Source organism: Somniosus microcephalus, chromosome 6 (assembly GCF_052327205.1).
Source record: "Somniosus microcephalus isolate GS21.2 chromosome 6, FLI_Smic_1.0, whole genome shotgun sequence".
In the NCBI taxonomy this organism is placed as follows: domain Eukaryota; kingdom Metazoa; phylum Chordata; class Chondrichthyes; order Squaliformes; family Somniosidae; genus Somniosus; species Somniosus microcephalus.
This window is the reverse complement of record NC_140992.1, coordinates 135,535,370-135,555,855: the sequence shown is the minus strand read 5'-3', so window position 1 is coordinate 135,555,855 and position 20,486 is coordinate 135,535,370. Positions and strand designations below refer to the sequence as shown.

General features: G+C 46.1%; 1 protein-coding gene across 2 annotated transcripts; it reads right to left on the bottom strand.

Annotated features, from left to right (window-relative positions):
* Positions 1-3,423: 3,423 nt before the first annotated feature.
* LOC147116097 (cysteine protease ATG4B-like) lies at positions 3,424-13,480 on the bottom strand. Of its 2 annotated transcripts, XM_085990825.1 has the most exons (8): positions 13,132-13,480; positions 12,973-13,052; positions 11,357-11,559; positions 9,650-9,728; positions 8,422-8,567; positions 6,518-6,574; positions 5,445-5,532; positions 3,424-5,328 (listed from the first exon to the last, which is right to left on the bottom strand). In XM_085990825.1, the coding sequence occupies exons 2-8, from the start codon at positions 13,001-13,003 to the stop codon at positions 5,255-5,257; spliced, it is 678 nt and encodes a 225-aa protein (XP_085846951.1). In that variant the 5' UTR covers positions 13,004-13,052; positions 13,132-13,480; the 3' UTR covers positions 3,424-5,254. The 2 variants fall into 2 exon arrangements, with proteins under 2 accessions (XP_085846951.1, XP_085846950.1); XM_085990824.1 differs by lacking the exon at positions 13,132-13,480 and having other exon boundaries at positions 12,973-13,082.
* Positions 13,481-20,486: the final 7,006 nt, after the last annotated feature.

The window sequence follows — 20,486 nt, the reverse complement described above, 5'->3', positions numbered from 1 at the left end:
TCATGTGGTGCCAATATTTTAAAAAGGCGCTAAGCCAGAACCAGAAAATTATAGGCCCATTAGCTCAATTTCAGTTATCGGCAAGCTGTTAGAAGGGATCATTACAGATACACAGTATGACCACTTGGACAGAGAAGGGGTTATTTGAGACTCAAAATGGCTTCTGGAAAAGAAGGACCTGTCTTACCAACCTGGCTTAATTCTTTGAGGAAGTTACTAGGTTGGTGAGTAGCGAGTCTGGTAGTATTCCCACCTCTGAGTCAGAAGGGGAAGGGTTCGAGCTCTGCTCCAGACAGCCCCGGCGAGTGGAGACTGGAATATGGTCTCTAAATACTGGGTTTACCTCCAGTTGGGAACTTGTGTCTGAACAGAGTGACCACTGGCTCAGTGATAGTGTTTCCACCTCCTCGCCATAAGGGTTGGGCTTGGGCCCCACTCCAGACAGCCCTGGCGAGCGGAGACCGGAGCAGCGGCACGGAATACTGGGTTGACGTCCAGCGGGGGTACTTGTGTCTGATGAGGGCAGGTGTCCCCCACCTCCATCGTAAGGGTAGGTGGGGCTTTTTAAACTTTGGTTGCAACCCATCTAGAAGGTAAAAACCACGAGGAAGGAAACGGGAAACCACCTCAGCTACTCTTCCCTAGTAAATGTCATCAGCTGTGGCTCAGTGGGTAACACACTCGCCTGGGTCAGAAGGTTGTGGGTTCAAGTCCCACTCCAGGGACTTGAGCACAATGCTAGGCTGACTCTCCAGTGCAGTGCTGAGGGAGTGCTGCATTGTTGGAGGTGCCGTCTTTCAGATGAGACGTTAAACAGAGGCCCATTCTACTCTCGGGCGGATGTAAAAGATCCCATGGTACTATTTCGAAGAAGAGTAGGGGACTTATCCCCAGTGTCCTGGCCAATACTTCTCCCTCAACCAACATAACCAAAACAGATTATCTGGTCATTATCACATTGCTGTTAGTGGGAGCTTGCTGTGTGCAAATTGGCTGCCGCATTTCCCACATTACAACAGTGACTACACTTCAAAAGTACTTCATTGGCTGTAAAGCGCTTTGAGACGTCCAGTGGTCGTGAAAGGCGCTATAGAAATGCAAGTCTTTCTTTCAAGTGGTTCAAAAATCTCGTGTGCGAGACTTGAGTTAGGACCTGCGCTGGGCCAGAACACGATGGACGGATGACTGGGTTGGTGGTTGTAGGTACCCCAACTGATGCTGGATTTTCAAACAAGGTGCCATACAATAGGCTACTTAATGTGCTAGAGCCCTGTTGGATTAGTGGGCAGATTTGGGATTGGATGAGGAATTAGTTGCATTCTTGTGGACAGAAAGTTGTTATTCATGGCAGTGGTTCTGCACGGGAACCGGTTACTAGTGGAGTTCGGCAGGGATTACTGTTAGGGCTGTTGCTCTTCACCATCTTTATCAGTGATCTGGATGACTGTGTTAGGGGACTACCTGCAAGTTTGTGAAGGTATTAGCACCTTAGATGAGAAATAGATTACAGGCAGATCCAGATGCGATGGAGTAATAAACCCACATCTGGCAGATGTCATTTCACAGATAAATGTAGTGCTGTGAACATGGGAAGGGCCAACACCAAGCACGTGTACACAATGCAGGGTTGCGTGCTCAAGCTGTTGCGTGGGAGATGGGCCGAGGTGTAATAGTACACAAATCTCTCTAAAGGTCACAACCAGTACCACAAGGCTGTTGGAAAAGCAAACAATGTTGGGATGAATTGCCAGCACGATTAAATACAAAACAAAAAAGTTGTTTAAGAACCTGGCTAGACCTCAGTTAAAATAGAGATTGCGTGGCTGGTTAATCAGTGATGGTTTGCACTGAAAGCTCGTGCCCAGGTACAAAAAGCAATCAGAAAAGCTCCTGGAATGTTGGCCTTTATCTCTAGGGGCCTGGAATACCAGGGGGAGGAAGTGATGCTTCAGCTGTACAGAACCTTGGTCAGACCCCATCTGGACACTGCGTTTAGTTTTGGGCACCGCACCTCAGGAAGGATATATTGGTCTTGGAGGGGGTACAGCCAATGCTCCCTGTGGGCTGCACTTTGTTCTGTGCAGCCTGTTTCTTTTAATGTGCGCTCCCTTTAAGTTGCTGCGAATGCGCGGTATTTACATTGTAAAAGCCGGCGAGTGGCCTGCACGGGACCTTGCACATTACTGCGTGGCTGCGCGTGCACCTTACAGGAACATTGGGTACAGCACAGATTCACCAGAATGATACCAGGGCTTGAATGATTAAATTATGAGGACAGGTTGAATAAACTTGGCTCGAGTTTAGAAGGTTGAAATGATCTAATTGAGGTGTTTAAAGTGATAAAAGGATTCGATGAGAGTAGATACAGAGAACCTATTTGCTTTGGTGCGAGAGCCCAGAACAAGGCGGCATAACCTTAAACTTAGAGCAAGGCATTTAGGAGTGAAATCAGGAGGCACTTTTTCCACATAAAGGGTAGTGGAAATCTGGAATTTTCTCCCCCAAAAGGTTATGGTTGCTGGGAGTCAACTGAAGCTTTCAAGACTGAGAGTGATAGATTTTTCTTGGGTAAGGGTATCAAGTGATATGGATCAAAGGCGGGTAAATGAGGTACAGATCAGCTACGATCTAATTGAATGGCGGAGCAGAATCGAGGGGCTGAAAGCCCTCCTGTTCCTATGAGAAATTACCTAGTTTTTTGAAATGTTGATTTATGTAAATTTGCAGACTGGGAAAGGAAATAAAGCTAATTTTAAATGGCCGAATTATCAAAGAAATTTGGTTCCAGTTGAAATTCAAATAAGCATTGGTTTAGGGGTTTGGCAGGTGTGAAACCCGAATGAGTGTTTATTAGTTCGCCCCGCCAGGACTTTGTAGAATGCCTTTCATCTTGGCCGTTGAAACCCTATTTAATCAGAGTTGGGGGATTTCGCTGCTTTGATTGTCTATTTCCACATGAGGCGAAGAGGGGTCGTGTGGGGTTCGCTGCTCACATAATATTTCAGAGACTGAGTTAAAAGATTTTGGAAAGAACTACAAAGATTTGAGATTTTTTTTTGGAACAGTTTAAGCATCAACTAATTACTTGCTGTGTCTCCATGTTGTGGTATAATTACCTCACTTGTAAATAAATTACAACTACAGGTACTGTATTAGTTTAGCCTGAACAGTATGGTTATTTACTGCCCAGCGCAGTTGGCTATAAGACAGCCCACATGATCCCTGGTGCAAAGCACCACAGCAATCGGTAATCTTGTGGCACACACAAGGTTGCCAATTTCAGTTCATAGGGAATGTGGGGCTTCTACAGTAACTGACTGCTTTCAACACAAGTCAAGACAGCCCAAACTGTAACTGCCAGTCAAGAGGCGAGAAAGCAGTCTCCCCACATCGGACAAAAGCCAAATACAATCTGTTCAAGCATTATTCCATTATTTTAAACAATTTATTCAGATACATTATAATTTCAGCAGTCCATTTATCAGCCTCTTTAAAATAGGTGCTATTTAAACATGGTTTACAGTTAACTATCAGCACGCTGGCAGAATCGGCCCTTTCACACTAGACATACCTTCCTTTTCAGTGAAGTTAAGAACATGGTCAAACTTCGGTTAACTGCCACCTGTATTAAACCAGCTGTCGCAGTCAAGCCTGACACAAAACCTGACAAGACACCCCATTAATATGATAGAAGATAGCCAGCACCAGCCTCTTTTCAACACAGCTCAGTAACATGGGGAGGACTGACTGAAAGAATTTAGTTTCTAAAGTTGTGTTAACATTCTTTACTCCTCTTCATCCCATTCGAATACACACTTATTTGCTTGAATGTTTTTGCACATTGATGAGTTATTAAAACAATAAGCTGATATAATCACAATGTCAACAGTGAATATACTTCATACAATTAAAAAATTCATATATTCTCATATGTTAATTATATGAAGTGGTTTAGTGGTGACCTATTGTTCTCTGCTTCTATAAACACTACTTACTACTGTGCTTCACTGCGCCTACTATTTAATTCAGCAGCAAGCAACCTCCCCTCGAATGAACATGGAGTGCATTGGAAGTTGAGTCACCTGTCCCCACTCCCCTCCCTCCTGTTCAAATATAGCCAGAAGGAATACATTGGGACAGATATCAAACTGCAGCATCATTAACCCCATTTAGCTAAAGGCAGCCATGGTGAAACTGGGCACCAGTAGACAGGGCCGAGACATATCCTCAATAGCCCTATGCCTCATGCTGCTGATTATAATTCAGTAATCTGCTCCAAAGGACTGATACGTGTCACTTGGTCCCCAAATGAATTCCAACACACATTAAGATCTAAAACTGATTCTAGGATCAGTGGTAATGACATCATTGAGCTGCTCCTTCTGCCCCCCAAACTCCAACAGAATCAGAACAAAATTGAGCACGACAACTGATGCCACAATACAGTGTGACCTTTCCTTCTCACCAAACACTGGTCAACCAGTGTGACCTTTCCTTCTCACCAAACACTGGTCAACCAGTGTGACCTTTCCTTCCGGCCAAACACTGGGGCTGAAGGTAACAAAGACAGTTGGTCATACCCTTTTAAGAGAAAATAAATCACCCCAATTACAGGGGAAGCGGTCAGTCGCACCCCTTTCCAGGAAAATACTCCCATACTTGTACCTGTTGACAATCCCAGGTTTATCCACAATTCTTTGTCCAATGCGGGTTTAACCTGGGCTAACAGTTGATCCGATTCAGTTTTGACAGATGGTTTAACACAGGCTCTTATTGACATGACAGAGGCGAGAACCCAACCCGTCTGCAATCTCGTCTACTTTTCCTTATATTTTGATGCTGCCTTAACTGCCAACAGGACCCCGTTCTGTTGCTGCAGGACTGCTGACAAACAAGCTGCTGGATAAAACCCCAGGAGCTTTCAAATTATGTCCTCCAAATATGCTGCTAAAGTACAACAAAAAATGTTGCGTAAGAACATGGTAAATATGACGTGTTGGTAAAGCAGAGGCAGGTTTGCAGTTAGTCATCAAATAGTTCTGGAGGATGATCGGAGCTGGCTCACAGATGCGGGATATATCCCCTCAGTGGGGATCAGAACAGCGCGCACCATCCGAGGATCCCAGTGCACTGATGGTGATGATGTGAATTCATGAAACCTGTGCCAATTTGCCACTCCTTCAGAATATTGGCAGCGTGAGAATCACCAAACACTTTGCTCTCGAAAAGCTGAACTCAAAAAAAAGGTCCTGTTTTATAACGAGAGGATCTCAAAATCTTCATCCTCAGAATCAAAGAATCGTTCCAGTCTTTCGGAATCTGTAAAGTCTGAAAAAGGACAGATACTGATTAGTTTAACATTCTTGGGGAGGGATACTGCAACACTAGCTGCAGTTCACACACCACCAGTGGACTTAAATTCAACAGGAACATTTTATTGTTACCAGGAGTAAGACAATGGACATCGGGGAAGCGAGAGGTCTGGTGATCCATCAGCTCAAACATCGGTAGGGTATCTTTCTCCTGTGAAATCTGCAGAGAGATAAGGATTAAATGAGACTGGCAACTGACCAAGCTTTGTCCCATCAACAGCAAATACACAATACGTGGGAGGGGCTGGTTGAACACAAAATATTAAAATTAGTGATGAACTACACAGATGGGTGGGGTATTTTAGAGCAGAGCCCCATGAGATGAATGTTCATTCATCACAGAGGAGAAAGGACAGACTTGCAATTATTTCACGACCACCGCACGTCTCAAAGCACTTCACAGCCAATGAAGTACTTTTTTGAAGTGTAGTCACTTGTAATGTAGGAAATGCAGCAGCCAATTTGCGCACAGCAAGCTCCCACAAACAGCAATGCGATAATGACCAGATAATCTGTTTTAGTGATGTTGATTGAAGGATAAATATTGGCCAGGACATCAGGGATAACTCCCCTGCTCTTCTTCGAAATAATGCTATGGGATCTTTAACGTCCACCTGAGAGAGCACTGTTTAACGTCTCATCCGAAAGACGGCACCTCCAACAGTGCCGCACTCCCTCAGCACTGCACTGGAATGTCAACCTAGATTTTTGTGCTCAAGTCCCTGGAGTGGGACTGGAATCCACAACCTTCTGACTCAGGCATGGTGCTACCCACTGCGCCACGGCTGAACATGCAATAAAAATCAAGGCCAGACATTTAAGGTTTTCAGGGAGAGTGTGTCATGGAATTCAATCCCCAAAATAAATGTAAAAATCCCAAGTTCCAATTCAGAAAGTCAGCGTTTGCACTTTTTAAACTCGCTGTGTAATAGGGTGCTTGGATACTAGAATCTCTACCAGTTGTTTTACTATTAAAAAAAAACAGGCATGAAGAAACCATGCCTCTTCCTGTGTTCAGAGTGCTATTCCAGGCTCAGTGACCATGTGGCCATGGAGCAGATGAAGGTGAACGGATTAACATAATCTCTTCAACAAAAGAAGTTTGGTTGTGAGGATCCAATTCATGGTAAGAGAATTAGTTGTACCATTTTCATTCTTTTACACCAGTCGTTAAAATCCTCCTCCGTGCTGCAGAAAAAGCCCTGCAGGACAACAGACAAAGCAGTCAATGCCCAGCAGTGAACAACGGCTACAAGCAAATGTATTCACAGATAGTCACCATTCTCCGGCTTCCACACAACAGATTGCTGATTGTGTGAACAGGAAGCACCCCTGCATACACCGGATATATTACTCTGGGAAACCCAGTGGGGGCCCTGCACCTTGATGCAAGTTGATGTTGGTGCAGCCACTCCTATTCCAACCCAGGCTGTACAAAAGCTGGTGGGGGGGTGGGGGCGCAACAGGAGAGAGTGTATGAGAGTGAGTGAGTGAGTGGTGTGAGGGAGGGAGGGAGGGTGTGAGGGTGAGAGAGTGTGCGAGCAAGAGGGAGAGCGTGTGTGAAGAATGCTTCCTATTTGAAGATCACCCTATAAAGGTAAGCACTCTTTCACTCCTCATGCTGCTGAAGGCTAATCTCAGGAGTACCTTGTATTAGGAGAGAGGAACTTATGGGAGGGGGTATCGAGATCGCAGTTACTAGGACAAACATGCAAAGGTGTTAACCTTTGCTGCTCCAAGTAGCAATGTGTGGATTACCAGGTGAATGGAGACTTGCTGCAAGAATGTGCAGCAACTGCTGTGGAATTACCACTTACTGACCGAGTGCAGGGAGCTCCTGTCACAACAATGGCAATCCATCCATCCCAGTGCACCTTTCCGCAATTTAACTCTTCCATCACCCTATGAATTGGGTTTGTTGGGACAGCAACTCTTCCTATCTTAGTTTTTTTTAAGTCTATTCAGACGTTATATATAGGAAGGCCCAAACTGGAACATTAATCCAAGTTAAATTACATCTACAAATTTAACTTGTGTATAAACATTGAATATACCAAAATCCTATGTACTGTTAAACCCCCCACCCTGGTTCCCATATCCAACTCCAACCAGTTTTTATCCCATTCGTCTGAACAGGGTGCAAACCCAAGTCCCAATCGTGAAAGGACAATGTGCTGGGCCTCGAACCACCCAGTCCCCAAAGCTACAGTGCTTTTCACTGGAACAATACCTATCGAGAAACATTAGAAACTAGAGTTTAGAAGAATGAGAGATGATTTCATTGAAACATATAAATTTTTTAAGGGGTTTGACAGGTTAGATGCAGAGTGGCTGTTTCCCCTGGCTGGGGAGTCTAGAACCAGGGGTCACAGTCTCAGAATAAGGTGTCGGCCATTTAGGACTGAGATGAGGAGACATTTCTTCACTCAGAAGGTTGTGAATCTTTGGAATTCTCTACCCCAGAGGGCTGTGGATGCTCAGTTGTTGTGTATATTCAAGACAGAGGTCGATAGATTTTTGAACTCTAGGGGAATCAAGGGATATGGGGACCGGGTGGGAAAGTGGAGTTGAGGTAGAAGATCAGCCATGATCTTATTGAATGGCGGAGCAGGCTCAAGGGGCCGAATGGCCTGTTCCTATTTCTTATGTTAATATTAACAGCAGTCTGGTTTTCTTTCAAGGGAGTTAGGTGTTAAAATTTAAATGTTTTTTTAAAGAAAGGGCTCAACAGAGGATGCTGGTTGGGAGAGGGAGTAAGAAGCCCATGATGGAATGGATGCTGAACAGAGCAGGCTTGTTGGCTTTTTCTCTTCAGTTGTTATGTTTTGTTCAGTGCAGACCCAACACAAGTTCAAGGAGTATCTCTCATCATTGGCTCATTATACATCCTTCAGAGATCATCTATAATCCCTGGATTGCTTTTTGCCAGTCTGACAGCCCATTACAACCCAAAGTACTGTAGAGAGATCCTTATAGACCTCATAAGCTGTCTAATACAGATTAGCAACGGTATTTTTGTGCTCAGCCAGTGTTAAATCACTGCACGTACCACTGCGATGGAAGGGTCCAGGTCACAGATGCTCATTCTACAAGGAGGGTACTGACAGTGGAAACTCTCGTCCGGTATCGAGAAGTCCTCAAGTGGCTCCACCACAGGCTGCGTTGTGTGGGGGTCAAGGTAGATCAGTTCATCTTCTGGGAAGCAAATGACAGAAGAAATTTCATGGAAGCAGTCAGCTCCCATCAAAGGATCCGTTTACAAAAGCAACCAGTAAAAGATTTTACAGTTCTGACGAAAGGTTAACTCTGTTTCTCTCGCCACAGATGCTGCCTGACCCGGAGTATTTCTAGCATTTTCTATTTTTATTAAAGGTTTTACAGCACTTCTCAGATTTCACTTCTGAATATGTGTGTACAATTTGCAGTACCTGGCAGAAATTAAACCGGTTACAGTCTCATTAGTTATCAAGTACAGAATTGTTACAAACCATTATTTGTAGAAGTAATCATTAGCTCATTTGTAAGAGAGCACTGGTATTTGGGGGGAGTTGTTCTTTGCGTGGCCGACGGGTGGTAAAACACCATGGGATTTGTCTGTGCGCTGTACACTCACAAACAAAAATAAGGAGCCAAGTGTTACATTCAAGTGAGAATATTTTAGAGCAATATATTTGCTGCATAATGTCATTCTTTTATTGGGGATAGTTAATAAGCACAATTCAAAAGGTACAGCTACATATTGGCAGATCTCCTGTGGCGTTGCTGATGGTGAATCAGAGGACATTCTGCTTTATAACGGTGCGACAGGGAGGCATTACTTGTGAAGTTGCACTGTATCCCACTTTGTCTGACATTTTCCCCTCAGTAACTGCAATTTCTAATATTTCAATTAAAATTTAAACAAAAATGATAAATTTCACAATGTGACTAAATTTACACAGTTTTCTTTCGATACCTTCGTTAAAGTTTTTAATTCACGACCTCAGCGAGTCTCGTCAACCTTAGCTGCAACTGGATAATTTCCCACGCACACGGAGCATGTGCAGTTTTCAGAATGTTCCAGAATGCATCAATATGACTCATTCGGGATTTTGCAAGTTCGGCGCATATTCCAGTTTTGGGGAAAACGTCCTACCATCTCCCAACACCCACTGTTCACTGTCCACTACCCCAATACCCATGTTAACTATATCCATATAGAGTTTTCAGTCTGCTGAAAACCTGCAACAGCCATTCAGAAATCCCAGGAATTAAGGTGCATTTCAGTAATTACTGACCTACATATCCAATGAAATAATGGGCACTGTTGGGTTTTCCACCGATGACTCCTAGAGATTGTGGCAGCATAAAGCATTTCTGAAAAAGAAATTCCAATCAGTGAGTGAAACAGACATGGGGAAGGGAAAGGCGGGGGGGGGGGGGGGGGGGAGAAAGGGAAAGGCCGGGGGGGGGAAAGGGAAAGGCCCGGGGGGTGGGGGGGAAGGGAAAGGCCGGGGGGGGGGGGGGGGGGAGGGTGGAGGGAAAGGCCGGGGGGGGGGGGGGGGGGAGGGGAGGGAAAGGCCGGGGGGGGGGGGGGGGGGGAGGGAAAGGCCGGGGGGGGGGGGGGGGGGGGGAGGGAAAGGCCGGGGGGGGGGGAAGGGAGGGAAAGGCCAGGGGGGGGGGGGGGGGAGGAGGGAAAGGCCGGGGGGGGGGGGGGGGGTGGGGAGGGAAAGGCCGGGGGGGGGGGTGGGGAGGGAAAGGCTAGCGGGGGGGAGGCACAGAGGCAGAGGGGTTAAGGGAGGGAATTTCAGAGCTTAGGGCCTGGGCAGCTGACATCACAGCCACCAATGGTGGAGCGATTAAAATCGGGGATGTGCAAGAGGCCAGAATTGGAAGTGCACAGAGATCTCGGAGAGTTGTCGGGCTGGAGGAGGTTAGAGGTAGCGAGGAGTGAAGCCAAGGATGGATTTGAACACGAGTATGAGAATTTTAAATTCGGGGCATTGGTGGACCGATAGCCAATGTAGGTCAGCAAGCACAACATTGATGGGTGAACGGGACTTGATGCAAGATGGAATACAGCAGTAGAGCTTTGGATAAGTTTAAGGTCATGGAGGGTGCAAGGTGGGAGGCCGGTCAGGAAAGCATTGGAATAGTTGAGTTTTGAAATAACAAAGGCATGGATGAGGGTTTCAGCAGCAGATGAGCTGAGGCAGGGGCGGAGATGGGCGATGTTACAGAGGTGGAAATAAGCGGTCTTGGTGATGGAGAATGTGGAGTCAGAAACTCAGCTCAGAGTCAAATAGGACACCAAGATTGTTACAGTCTGGTTCAGCCTCAGACAGTGGCCAAGGAGAGGGATGGAGTCGGTGGCTAGGGAACGGAGTTTGTGGCGGGGACCGAAGACAATGGCTTCGGTCTTCCCAATGTTTCGTTGGAGGAAATTTCTGTTCATCTAATACTGGATGTCAGACAAGCAGCGTGACAAATCTGATGCAGTGGAGGGGTCACGAGAGGTGGTGGTGAGGTAGAGCTGGGTGTCATCAGCGTACACGTGGAACTGGAGGTTGTATTTTTGGATGATGTCGCCGAGGAGTAGCATGTAGATGAGAAAAAGGGTCAAGGATTGATCCTTGGGGGACACCAGAGTTAACGGTGCAGGAACAGGAAGAGAAGCCATTGCAGGTGATTCTCTGGCTACGATTGGATAAATAAGAATGGAACCAGGCAAGGGCAGTCCCACCCAGCTGGACATCAGAGGAGAGGCACTGGAGGGGGATGGTGTGGTCAACCGTGTCAAAGGCTGCAGACAGGTCGAGGAGGATGATGAGGGATAGTTTACCACGGTCACAGTGAGGCTTGTGTGGAGCATAAATTCCTGCACAGACCTGTTGGGCCAAATGGTCAGTTTCTGTGCTATAAAATTTTATGTAGATTTCCAGGTTTTTATTCTCGTAAGTCCATTGCCTTCTAGAGAACAGGACTGCTGGGGGGAAAAACTGTACCTTCAGTGTTTTGATGTATGCTTCATTGATCTCGCTGAGTCCCAGCCTTAGAGGTATTAGCAACACTAATGGTTTCCATGGTAAATCATCTTCTGAGGAATTGGCACCTGATGGATACCCATTGAAAGGCCTCTGACCATCAGTTTCTGGGAATGCTGCTGCTGCTGCCCCTGCACACGGACTTTCAGATTTACATAACATCTCTGTCACAAAACAAGACATGAAATTGGTGATAGTCTGCTCCACCCTGCCCGTCTACAGCACCAACTCCCCTGTACTATTGAGACTGCTCAGTTACGGCACCTGCTTCGTTTCCCCTGTGCTCCTGTTCACCCACAACATCTCAAAACACTTATTTCGCAGTATCAGTCCCTTCATTGCTCTCCGAACTCATCCAGTGTTTACTCAACAGCAATTAGACTCTGCATTTTTAGAGGGACTGTCTGGTTTCAGGATTTCTGACTGCTGCCCTGGGAGAGCATGAAACCCCTGACAAAAGGTGGCTACACTCTTCTACATTAGCATTTAAATAGCAATAACCCACAGCTGCCAGCAGTGATTGCAGTAAATTATGAGCACAAGTGGTTGGGCCAAAGGCTCTCCTGGGAAATGGAATTGATTGTTTATCATGTCAAATTATTTATAAACCAACTAGTTAATCTCCTGTGGCACTGCACAGAGAAATTCAAGAATAAATGTAGACTTCAAGTGAAATGGGGTTAGAGGGGGGGGTTTTGGGGGGGGGGGGGGGAGAGACAATTGTAGCAGGGTGTGCAGACATAACTCAACCCCCAATTTAAAGTCATATTACTGTCCTTATTTTGTTCAATATTTGGATTTTATATGACAGTTTAGGTAGCAGAGAAGCCAAGTTAGTTAGAGCACAGGAGTCTCTCTGCAGTACAAGTTGAGGAGCTGGGAGAAAGACGACTAGGCGCTACTGTGCCACCAATGGCAGAATGGTGGAATTACAGTGTGACAAGTTTACATAGGGAGTTTCCATTATAAATGTGAACATAAGAATTGATGAGAAACTTGACAATAGAAAGTAAGGTTTTGTAGACAGGATGTGCGTGCAGACACAAGATTTTCAATATGTTACACAGATTACAAGATAGAGATCAGGGTCAGGTGACCATTACTGTCTCCTTTCAACACAGGAAGACCACCATATCATATTTCTTAGAAATGTTTCCAAGTGTTTCACAAACAATAAACTACTTTCAAGTGCACTGACTTATGTTGGCAAAGCTAGCAGACATATGTACACACAGCAGGATCTCACCAAGAACAATGGGATAAATTACTAATTAATCTGCTTTGGTAGTGTTAGTTTAGAGAGCAAAGTTGGCCAGGAGAATGCCCTAATTTTCCTCAAATAAAGCCATAGTATTATTAATGTCCAACTAAATCACAGCAACTGACAGGCAATGTTCCAGTTTAACACCTCATTCAAAAGATTCCCTCAATGCTGCACAGGAATGGGGCATGGACCTCTAAGCGCCCAACTGAGGGCCGAAGGCTATTAACAGAGGTAATTACATTTACAGTAGGGCTCCATCTCTGAGGTATCCAGAGCATAGAACTTTATAGATTCACTCTGTGGCAACACTTACTTATGTTGTCAATTATTACTGTGTTATCCATTGCCACATGAACTGCTAACAAGCTCCAGTTGTCAAAGAATGTGAGTTTCCTGAAAGAAAAGATGAATATTGTTATCCACCATGAAGCAGGACAAACAAAAGAAAGCATGCTCACAACATGTCACGTACTGAACCACGCAGACCAGGTCCCATGCTCAATCCCCGGTCTATGCTGAGTTAGCTGGTCTTGGGCGACTGTGCTCAGCAACTGTGGGGGTAGGGAGGGGAGGGTTAAAAAAAGCACCAAATCAAGAAACATTCACAATACAGGAAACTTTTTTTTATCCGGCACTGACGGGACCGGCGTGGTGCCGGTTGATCAAAAAGTCCAGATTACAGAGAGGTATACTTACCAAGGTATGACAGCCCCGTACACGGCCACAGGTGCAAGAGCCCCAGTTACACTGCATTTGTGCAGGAGTCCCGGTTACACGGCCACAGATCCAGGAGTCCCTGTTGCACGGCCACAGGTGCAGGAACCCTGGTTACACGGCCAGAGATCCAGGAACCCCGGTTACACGGCCACTAATATATAGTGAAACTTAGTTGAACCTACTCCTAAATTTTGCTGGTTAAGAGAGATTTCTGGATATTTAGGTGCCGGTTAAAAGGGAGTTTCCTGGTACCTAGTGAATTGTATATACACACCACTGTACATCAATAGACAGGCTGCTTTCCTCAACAGCACACTTCCAAGAACCTAAGTGCTCCAAAACCAATATGCTCCACACAGCATATTGTAATTATCTTTATAACTATTAATTCTATTTTCAACCAGATAAAGCTATTAAGCACCACAGCATTAACTGCGTTCTGGCAGTCTACTCTGCAGAAATCAAAATACCTTCAATCTCAAATTGCTAATTTTATACTCATTCTCTGGCTCTCTCCTCACAGTTGGAGTTAAATAACCTGCTGGTAACTACATATTTAACACCTTGAATGGGTCTGTTCTCAACATCCCAGCACAAACACCCCTAAAGCATTATTTCAGCTTTTGAGGTCAACACCACAACAAAAAGACTGCAGTTAATCCATAATGCCAGATTCAAAGACCTACAATCAAAAGCTGCTCACCTCACTCCAGTTTGCTCAGCAGCAGCTTCAGTCATCCTGGGTAACGTGGCAGCAATATAAATCAGTATGGGCCACAGCACCTCACATCACATGACATCACGCACTAGACTGAATCACAGGCCCACATCATCAAATTCAACGGACACCGCTTCACCATCACAGAACTGTAGAAAGATGTTTATCACTGGTCCTGGCACTACCTCTGAAGGTGAAATAAACTGCAATTACAACAACCTCCCAAATATCCAGCTATTTCACCCTCTCCCATCACTCACCAATGTTCTGCAATCTTCACACCCTCCCCTCGTTCACCCAATAGCGTGCGGCCATTGCACCCACCCCTCCTTCACCCACCAATAGTGTGCGGCCATTGCACTCACCCCTCCCTCACCCACCAATAGCGTGCAGCTATTGCACCCACCCCTCCTTCACCCACCAATAGCGTGCGGCCATTGCACTCACGCCTCCCTCACCCACCAATAGCGTGCAGCTATTGCACCCACCCCTCCCTCACCCACCCACCAATAGCGTGCGGTCATTGCACCCACCCCTCCTTCACTCACCAATAGCGTGCAGCCATTGCACCCACCCCTCCTTCACCCACCAATAGCGTGCGGCCATTGCACCCACCCCTCCTTCACCCACCAATAGCGTGCGGCCATTGCACCCACCCCTCCTTCACCCACCAATAGCGTGCGGCCATTGCACCCACCCCTCCTTCACCCACCAATAGCATGGGGCCATTGCACCCACCCCTCCTTCACCCACCAATAGCGTGCGGCCATTGCACTCACCCCTCCTTCACCCACCCATAGCGTGCGGCCATTGCACCCACCCCTCCTTCACCCAATAGTGTGCAGGCATTGCACCCTCCCCTCCATCACCCACCAATAGTGGGCAGCCATTGCACCCTCCCCTCCATCACCCACCAATAGTGGGCAGCCATTGCACCCTCCCCTCCATCACCCACCAATAGTGGGCAGCCATTGCACCCTCCCCTCCATCACCCACCAATAGTGGGCAGCCATTGCACCCTCCCCTCCATCACCCACCAATAGTGTGCAGCCGTTGCACCCTCCCCTCCATCACCCACCAATAGTGTGCAGCCGTTGCACCCTGACCGCCCTCATCTGTATAAATTAGAACTCCCTTCCCTCACCTCTTGTCTGCAATCTTACCCAACTGCTCACACTCCATGTGTACAGATGAGACTCAATGGGCATTACAGCCAAGTCTTATCCTGTTCTCATCCTAACACACACATAGCAATCAGGAGAGGACGTGTCCAAATGTAGTACCTCGACTGCTGCCCCAGCTGACACTCAGTAACTCAACACAACACAATCACCACTATCTGTTCATTCAGGAGATTCATCTTGCAGAAGCTCCACTGCCCCAACCCTTTATCTTAAGCCACCACCACCACTTGCACTAGGAGACAACTGTACCAACAACAGCAGGGATGATGCACATAGTTTTGTTGAAACAAAATGATTTTATATATTTAAGTCCTTCAAGAACAGCTCACTCATGCAACACATCTATCCTGGACACATTTTTCCATGATAAATAAAGTCTGGCAGCAGAAATGTATTCAAAGGTGTATTTCCACAAGGCACTTTTAAAATATTTTAATGCTCCACTTAAAGACCCTAAGCCAATTAAATGCTATGGAGCTATTGTGCAGTTGACATTACAAGCCTGCATGTTGAAGGACTCGAGCTACACAGACCCCAGAAACTGCTACATGAAGGTGGAGACATGGGTGCAGGGTCAGATCAATATGGAGCTTTTAAAAATGCAACATTGCAGCCTTTTTGTAATACAACACGAGTTCAAAGAATCCAGCTTGCTGAAAAGCACTTCAATGGAGATTTGTGTATTTAATGCAGGATTCAGGGTTTGTTCCATCGAGGCTGTATTGTTTAGACTGCTGTCCTGGTATGTATTTGTATTACTCAGTCATCTAATAGTCTATCTTTAATCTGGTAATTTATATTAAACAGTAGTTCTTAAATTAGAATAATAAGAATCATACTAACTCCACTATGCAAACAGTGATGAGAAAGTTTTACACAAACAGGTAAGTACAGCAATTTTGAAAGTAAAAAAAAAAAATCTAGAACTTTGACTGAACTGAAATCAACTGAACATTGAATCTGAATTAACATTGCCCCAACCTCTACAATTACTGTGGGGACTTGCCCGAGATCTGCCCGTGTGACCCCGGCAATCAGTTGCACATTCCCTTCTGAAGGGAACTAGGACTGTGTGTAGGCTTCTGCACTAGAGAGGCAGGAATCTCCTCTCTCCAGTTGCCAAGTGTAAAATATAGTTAGTCAAAGTGCTTGAGCAGTAATGATGCCTATGTGTTTATGCATAATAAATGGTGACATTTTACAATAGTAACTTGCAGTTGGTTATATAGGACTTTTAATGCAGCAAAATGCTCTTCACAATGAATAAAGAATCGGCATGGAAGTGCGGAGGGAGGGAATAGCCATGAAACAAGAGCTAGGACAAAAGTGTAGAGATGTAACCAATAGCACATGGTCAGTCAGGTTTGAGAGAGGCTTTTGAAGGTGGGGCGAGATGTACAACAACAACAAGTATTTATAAAGCGCCTTTAACATAGTAAAACATCCCAAGGTGCTGCACAGGAGTATTTTAAGACAACAAATCTGACACTGATCCACACAAGGATAAATTAGGGCAGGTGACCAAAAGCTTGGTCAAAGAGGTAGGTTTTAAGGAGTGTCTTAAAAGGAGAAAAGAGAGATAGAGAGGCGGAGAGGTTTAGGCAGGGAATTCCAGAGCTTAGGGCCGAGGCAACAGAAGGCACGACCACCAAAGGTTGAGCGATTATAATCAGGGCTGCTCAAGAGGGCAGAATTAGAGGAGCACAGATATCTCGAGGGGGGGGGGGGGGGGGTTGTGGGGCTGAAGGAAATTACAGAGAAAGGGAGGGGCGAGGCCATGGAAGGATTTGAAAACAAGGATGAGAATTTTGAAATTGAGGCATTGCTTAACCAGGAGTCGATGTAGGTCAGCGAGCACAGGGGTGATGGCTGGACGGGACTTGGTGCAAGTTAGGACACGGGCAGCCGAGTTTTGGATGACCTCAAGTTAACGTAGGGTGGAATGTGGGAGACCAGCTAGGAGTGCGTTGGAATGGTTAAGTCTAGAGATAATGATGGCATGGATGAGGGTTTCAAATTCTAACTACTGATCTCTGCATGGGAACACCATCACCTGCAAGTTCCCCTCCAAGTTACACACCATCCTGACTTGGAAATATATAGTCATTCGCTTCATCGTCACTGGGTCAAAATCCTGGAATTCCCTTCCCAACAGCACAATGGAGCTCCCTTCACCACATGGACTGCAACGGTTCAAGGTAGCGGCTCACCACCACCTTCTCAAGGGCTATTCGGGATACGCAATAAATGCTGGCCTTGCCAGAGATGCCCACATCCCAGGAATGAATGAAAAGAAATTAAACACTGATAGAGGTCAATTAAGAGACGTCAGATATCCAAGAACAACAACAGAAAACGCTGGAAAAACTCAGCAGGCCAGGCAGCATCTGTGGAGAGAGAAACAGAGTTAACGCTTCAGGTCTGGGACCCTTCATCAGAACTGGAAAAAAGCTGGAGATGTAGACAGGAGGGGATGAAGGTTGAAGAGACAAACGGAACTTCTTCAAGGTGGGCATTCCAAGAAGAGAGGTGGCAGTGAACCAAACACTAATACAATAGCAAAATACTGTGGATGCTGGAAATCTGAAATAACAACAGTATTTTGCTATTGTATTAGTGTTTGGTTCACTGCCACCTCTCTTCTAGGAATGCCCACCTTGAAGAAGTTCTGCTCTTCTCTCCGACAGGATTTCCGTTTGTCTTTTCAACCTTGTTCATCCCCTCCTGTCTACATCTCCAGCTTTTTCCAGTTCTGATGAAGGGTCCCAGACCTGAAACGTTAACTCTGTTTCTCTCTCCACAGATGCTGCCTGGCCTGCTGAGTTTTTCCAGCGTTTTCTGTTGTTATTTCAGATTTCCAGCATCCGCAGTTTTTGCTATTGTGTCAGATATCCAGGCTCTGGTATTGCATTCTTGGAGAGTTCCATTGGTTCTTTAAAACTTTTGTGTGACAAGAAGTTGAGTGGGACAAAAGTGTGACTGAAGTGTGATGAATAGGGACCCTGGCACTAGATGTAGAATTTTTATGTTGTTGCTCATGGTGAGTTGGAACGTACAATAGCAGGTGTTATGCCACACAAGGTACAAACGTATTATCAGAGCCCACTGATTTACAGTGACCAAACAAGTCTAACTACATTTTTATTGCTTGGTATTCTGGGGGCTTTTAAAACCAAGCATTTTCAGATTCAATGCAGAAATCAATTTTTTTTATTGAAGTTGTAAATCAGTGGCCTTGATTATCAGATGCTCCTTTCACCCATGTTCTCAATTTCATCTCTTACCTTTTTAAAGCCCTAGATACATAGCACAAATGGCAGACAACCAACTGTGTTGGAGGGTAGAAACCTGGTATTCTGCAGTAACAAGGGGCAGAGGGGGAGCTTTAGCAGAAATGGGGAGGTGGGGAGTGGGTGAATGGAATTTTTCATCCGAGACATTTATGTTCAAAAAAAGGTTTACAAAAATTGCCCCTCATTGGTTTTCCTTTGGCCACACGACACTAATTAGAAAGCATTCAAATCCGAAAGTAATAAATAAAACACAAACATAATGAATATTTGCGGTTCATGAAATAATTTCCAGAAAATCTTTCAGAATATGATTTGCTTATTTTTGGTTTTGGGGAAAAGGGCTGAGATCACTTCAGAAGCATGAGGGAAAGACAGACAAAAAAAAGTATTTCTTATTAACTAAAATATTCTATTAATAATCATGTTTGACCTTTAAGTATCAGTCTATAAAGGGACTAGCTGGGGAGCCCCACGTTGCGAGGGCAATTTTGGGGCGCTTGGTCTCCCCTGCCCCTGTGTGTCCCCCCCTCTCCGTCATGTCCTCTGTCCCTGTCCTATCCCTCCCTCCCCTCCTCTCCTCTGTCTCCCTCGCCCACCCCTACGCTCGCTCCCCTCTGTCCCTCTCTCCGGCCCTCCCCCTGCCTAGCGCCTGAGGGTCCGGTGCCGTTCCGATAGCGGAATGCTGAGCGAGGGCGGCCGGCGCCGGGAGCGGGCTCTCTGCGGGCGGCGCAAGTGCGCGGTTGGGGGAGATTGGGAGTGTGAGAGAGATTGGGAGTGAGAGAGAGAGAGATTGGGAGTGTGAGAGAGAGAGATTGGGAGTGTGAGAGAGAGAGATTGGGGTGTGTGAGAGAGAAGAGAGAGAGATTGGGAGTGTGAGAGAGAGAGAGATTGGGAGTGTGAGAGAGAGAGATTGGAGTGTGAGAGAGAGATTGGGAGTGTGAGAGAGAGATTGGGAGTGTGAGAGAGAGAGAGAGAGATTGGGAGTGTGTGAGAGAGAGAGATTGGGAGTGTGTGAGAGAGAGAGATTGGGAGTGTGAGAGAGAGAGATTGGGGAGTGTGAGAGAGAGAGATTGGAGTGTGTGAGAGAGAGAGATTGGAGTGTGTGAGAGAGAGAGAGATTGGGAGTGTGAGAGAGAGAGATTGGGTGTGTGAGAGAGAGAGATGGAGGAGAGAGAGAGAGATTGGGAGTGTGAGAGAGAGAGATTGGGAGTGTGAGAGAGAGAGAGATTGGGAGTGAGAGAGAGAGAGAGAGAGAGATTGGGAGTGTGTGAGAGAGAGAGATTGGGAGTGTGTGAGTGAGAGAGAGATTGGGAGTGAGAGAGAGAGAGAGATTGGGAGTGTGTGAGAGAGAGAGAGATTGGGAGTGTAGAGAGAGAGAGAGATTGGAGTGTGAGAGGAGAGATTGGGAGTGTGAGAGAGAGAGATTGGGAGTGTGAGAGAGAGATTGGGAGTGTGAGAGAGAGATTGGGAGTGTGTGAGAGAGAGAGACTGGGAGTGTGAGAGAGAGAGATTGGGTGTGTGAGAGAGAGAGAGATTGGGAGTGTGAGAGAGAGAGATTGGGAGTGTGAGAGAGAGACTGGGAGTGTGAGAGAGAGAGATTGGGTGTGTGAGAGAGAGAGATTGGGAGTGTTGAGAGAGAGAGTGATTGGGAGTGTGAGAGAGAGAGCTGGGAGTGTGAGAGAGAGATTGGGAGTGTGAGAGAGAGATTGGGAGTGTGAGAGGAGAGATTGGGAGTGTGAGAGAGAGATTGGGAGTGTGTGAGAGAGAGAGATTGGGAGTGTGAGAGAGAGAGATTGGGTGTGTGAGAGAGAGAGAGATTGGGAGTGAGAGAGAGAGAGACTGGGAGTGTGAGAGAAAGATTGGGAGTGTGAGAGAAAGATTGGGAGTGTGAGAGAGAGAGAGAGAGAGAGATTGG

Bases quoted from the DNA above. Each gene is read 5' to 3' on its own strand.
- LOC147116097 (XM_085990825.1), bottom strand. From the start codon at position 13,003: ATGGATAACACAGTAATAATTGACAACATAA. The intron at 9,729-11,356 runs GTACAGTTTTTC...TTTCTTTTTCAG, and splicing joins CATACATCAAAACACTGAAG to AAATGCTTTATGCTGCCACA. The intron at 5,533-6,517 runs GTACAACTAATT...ATCTCTCTGCAG, and splicing joins GGTGTAAAAGAATGAAAATG to ATTTCACAGGAGAAAGATAC.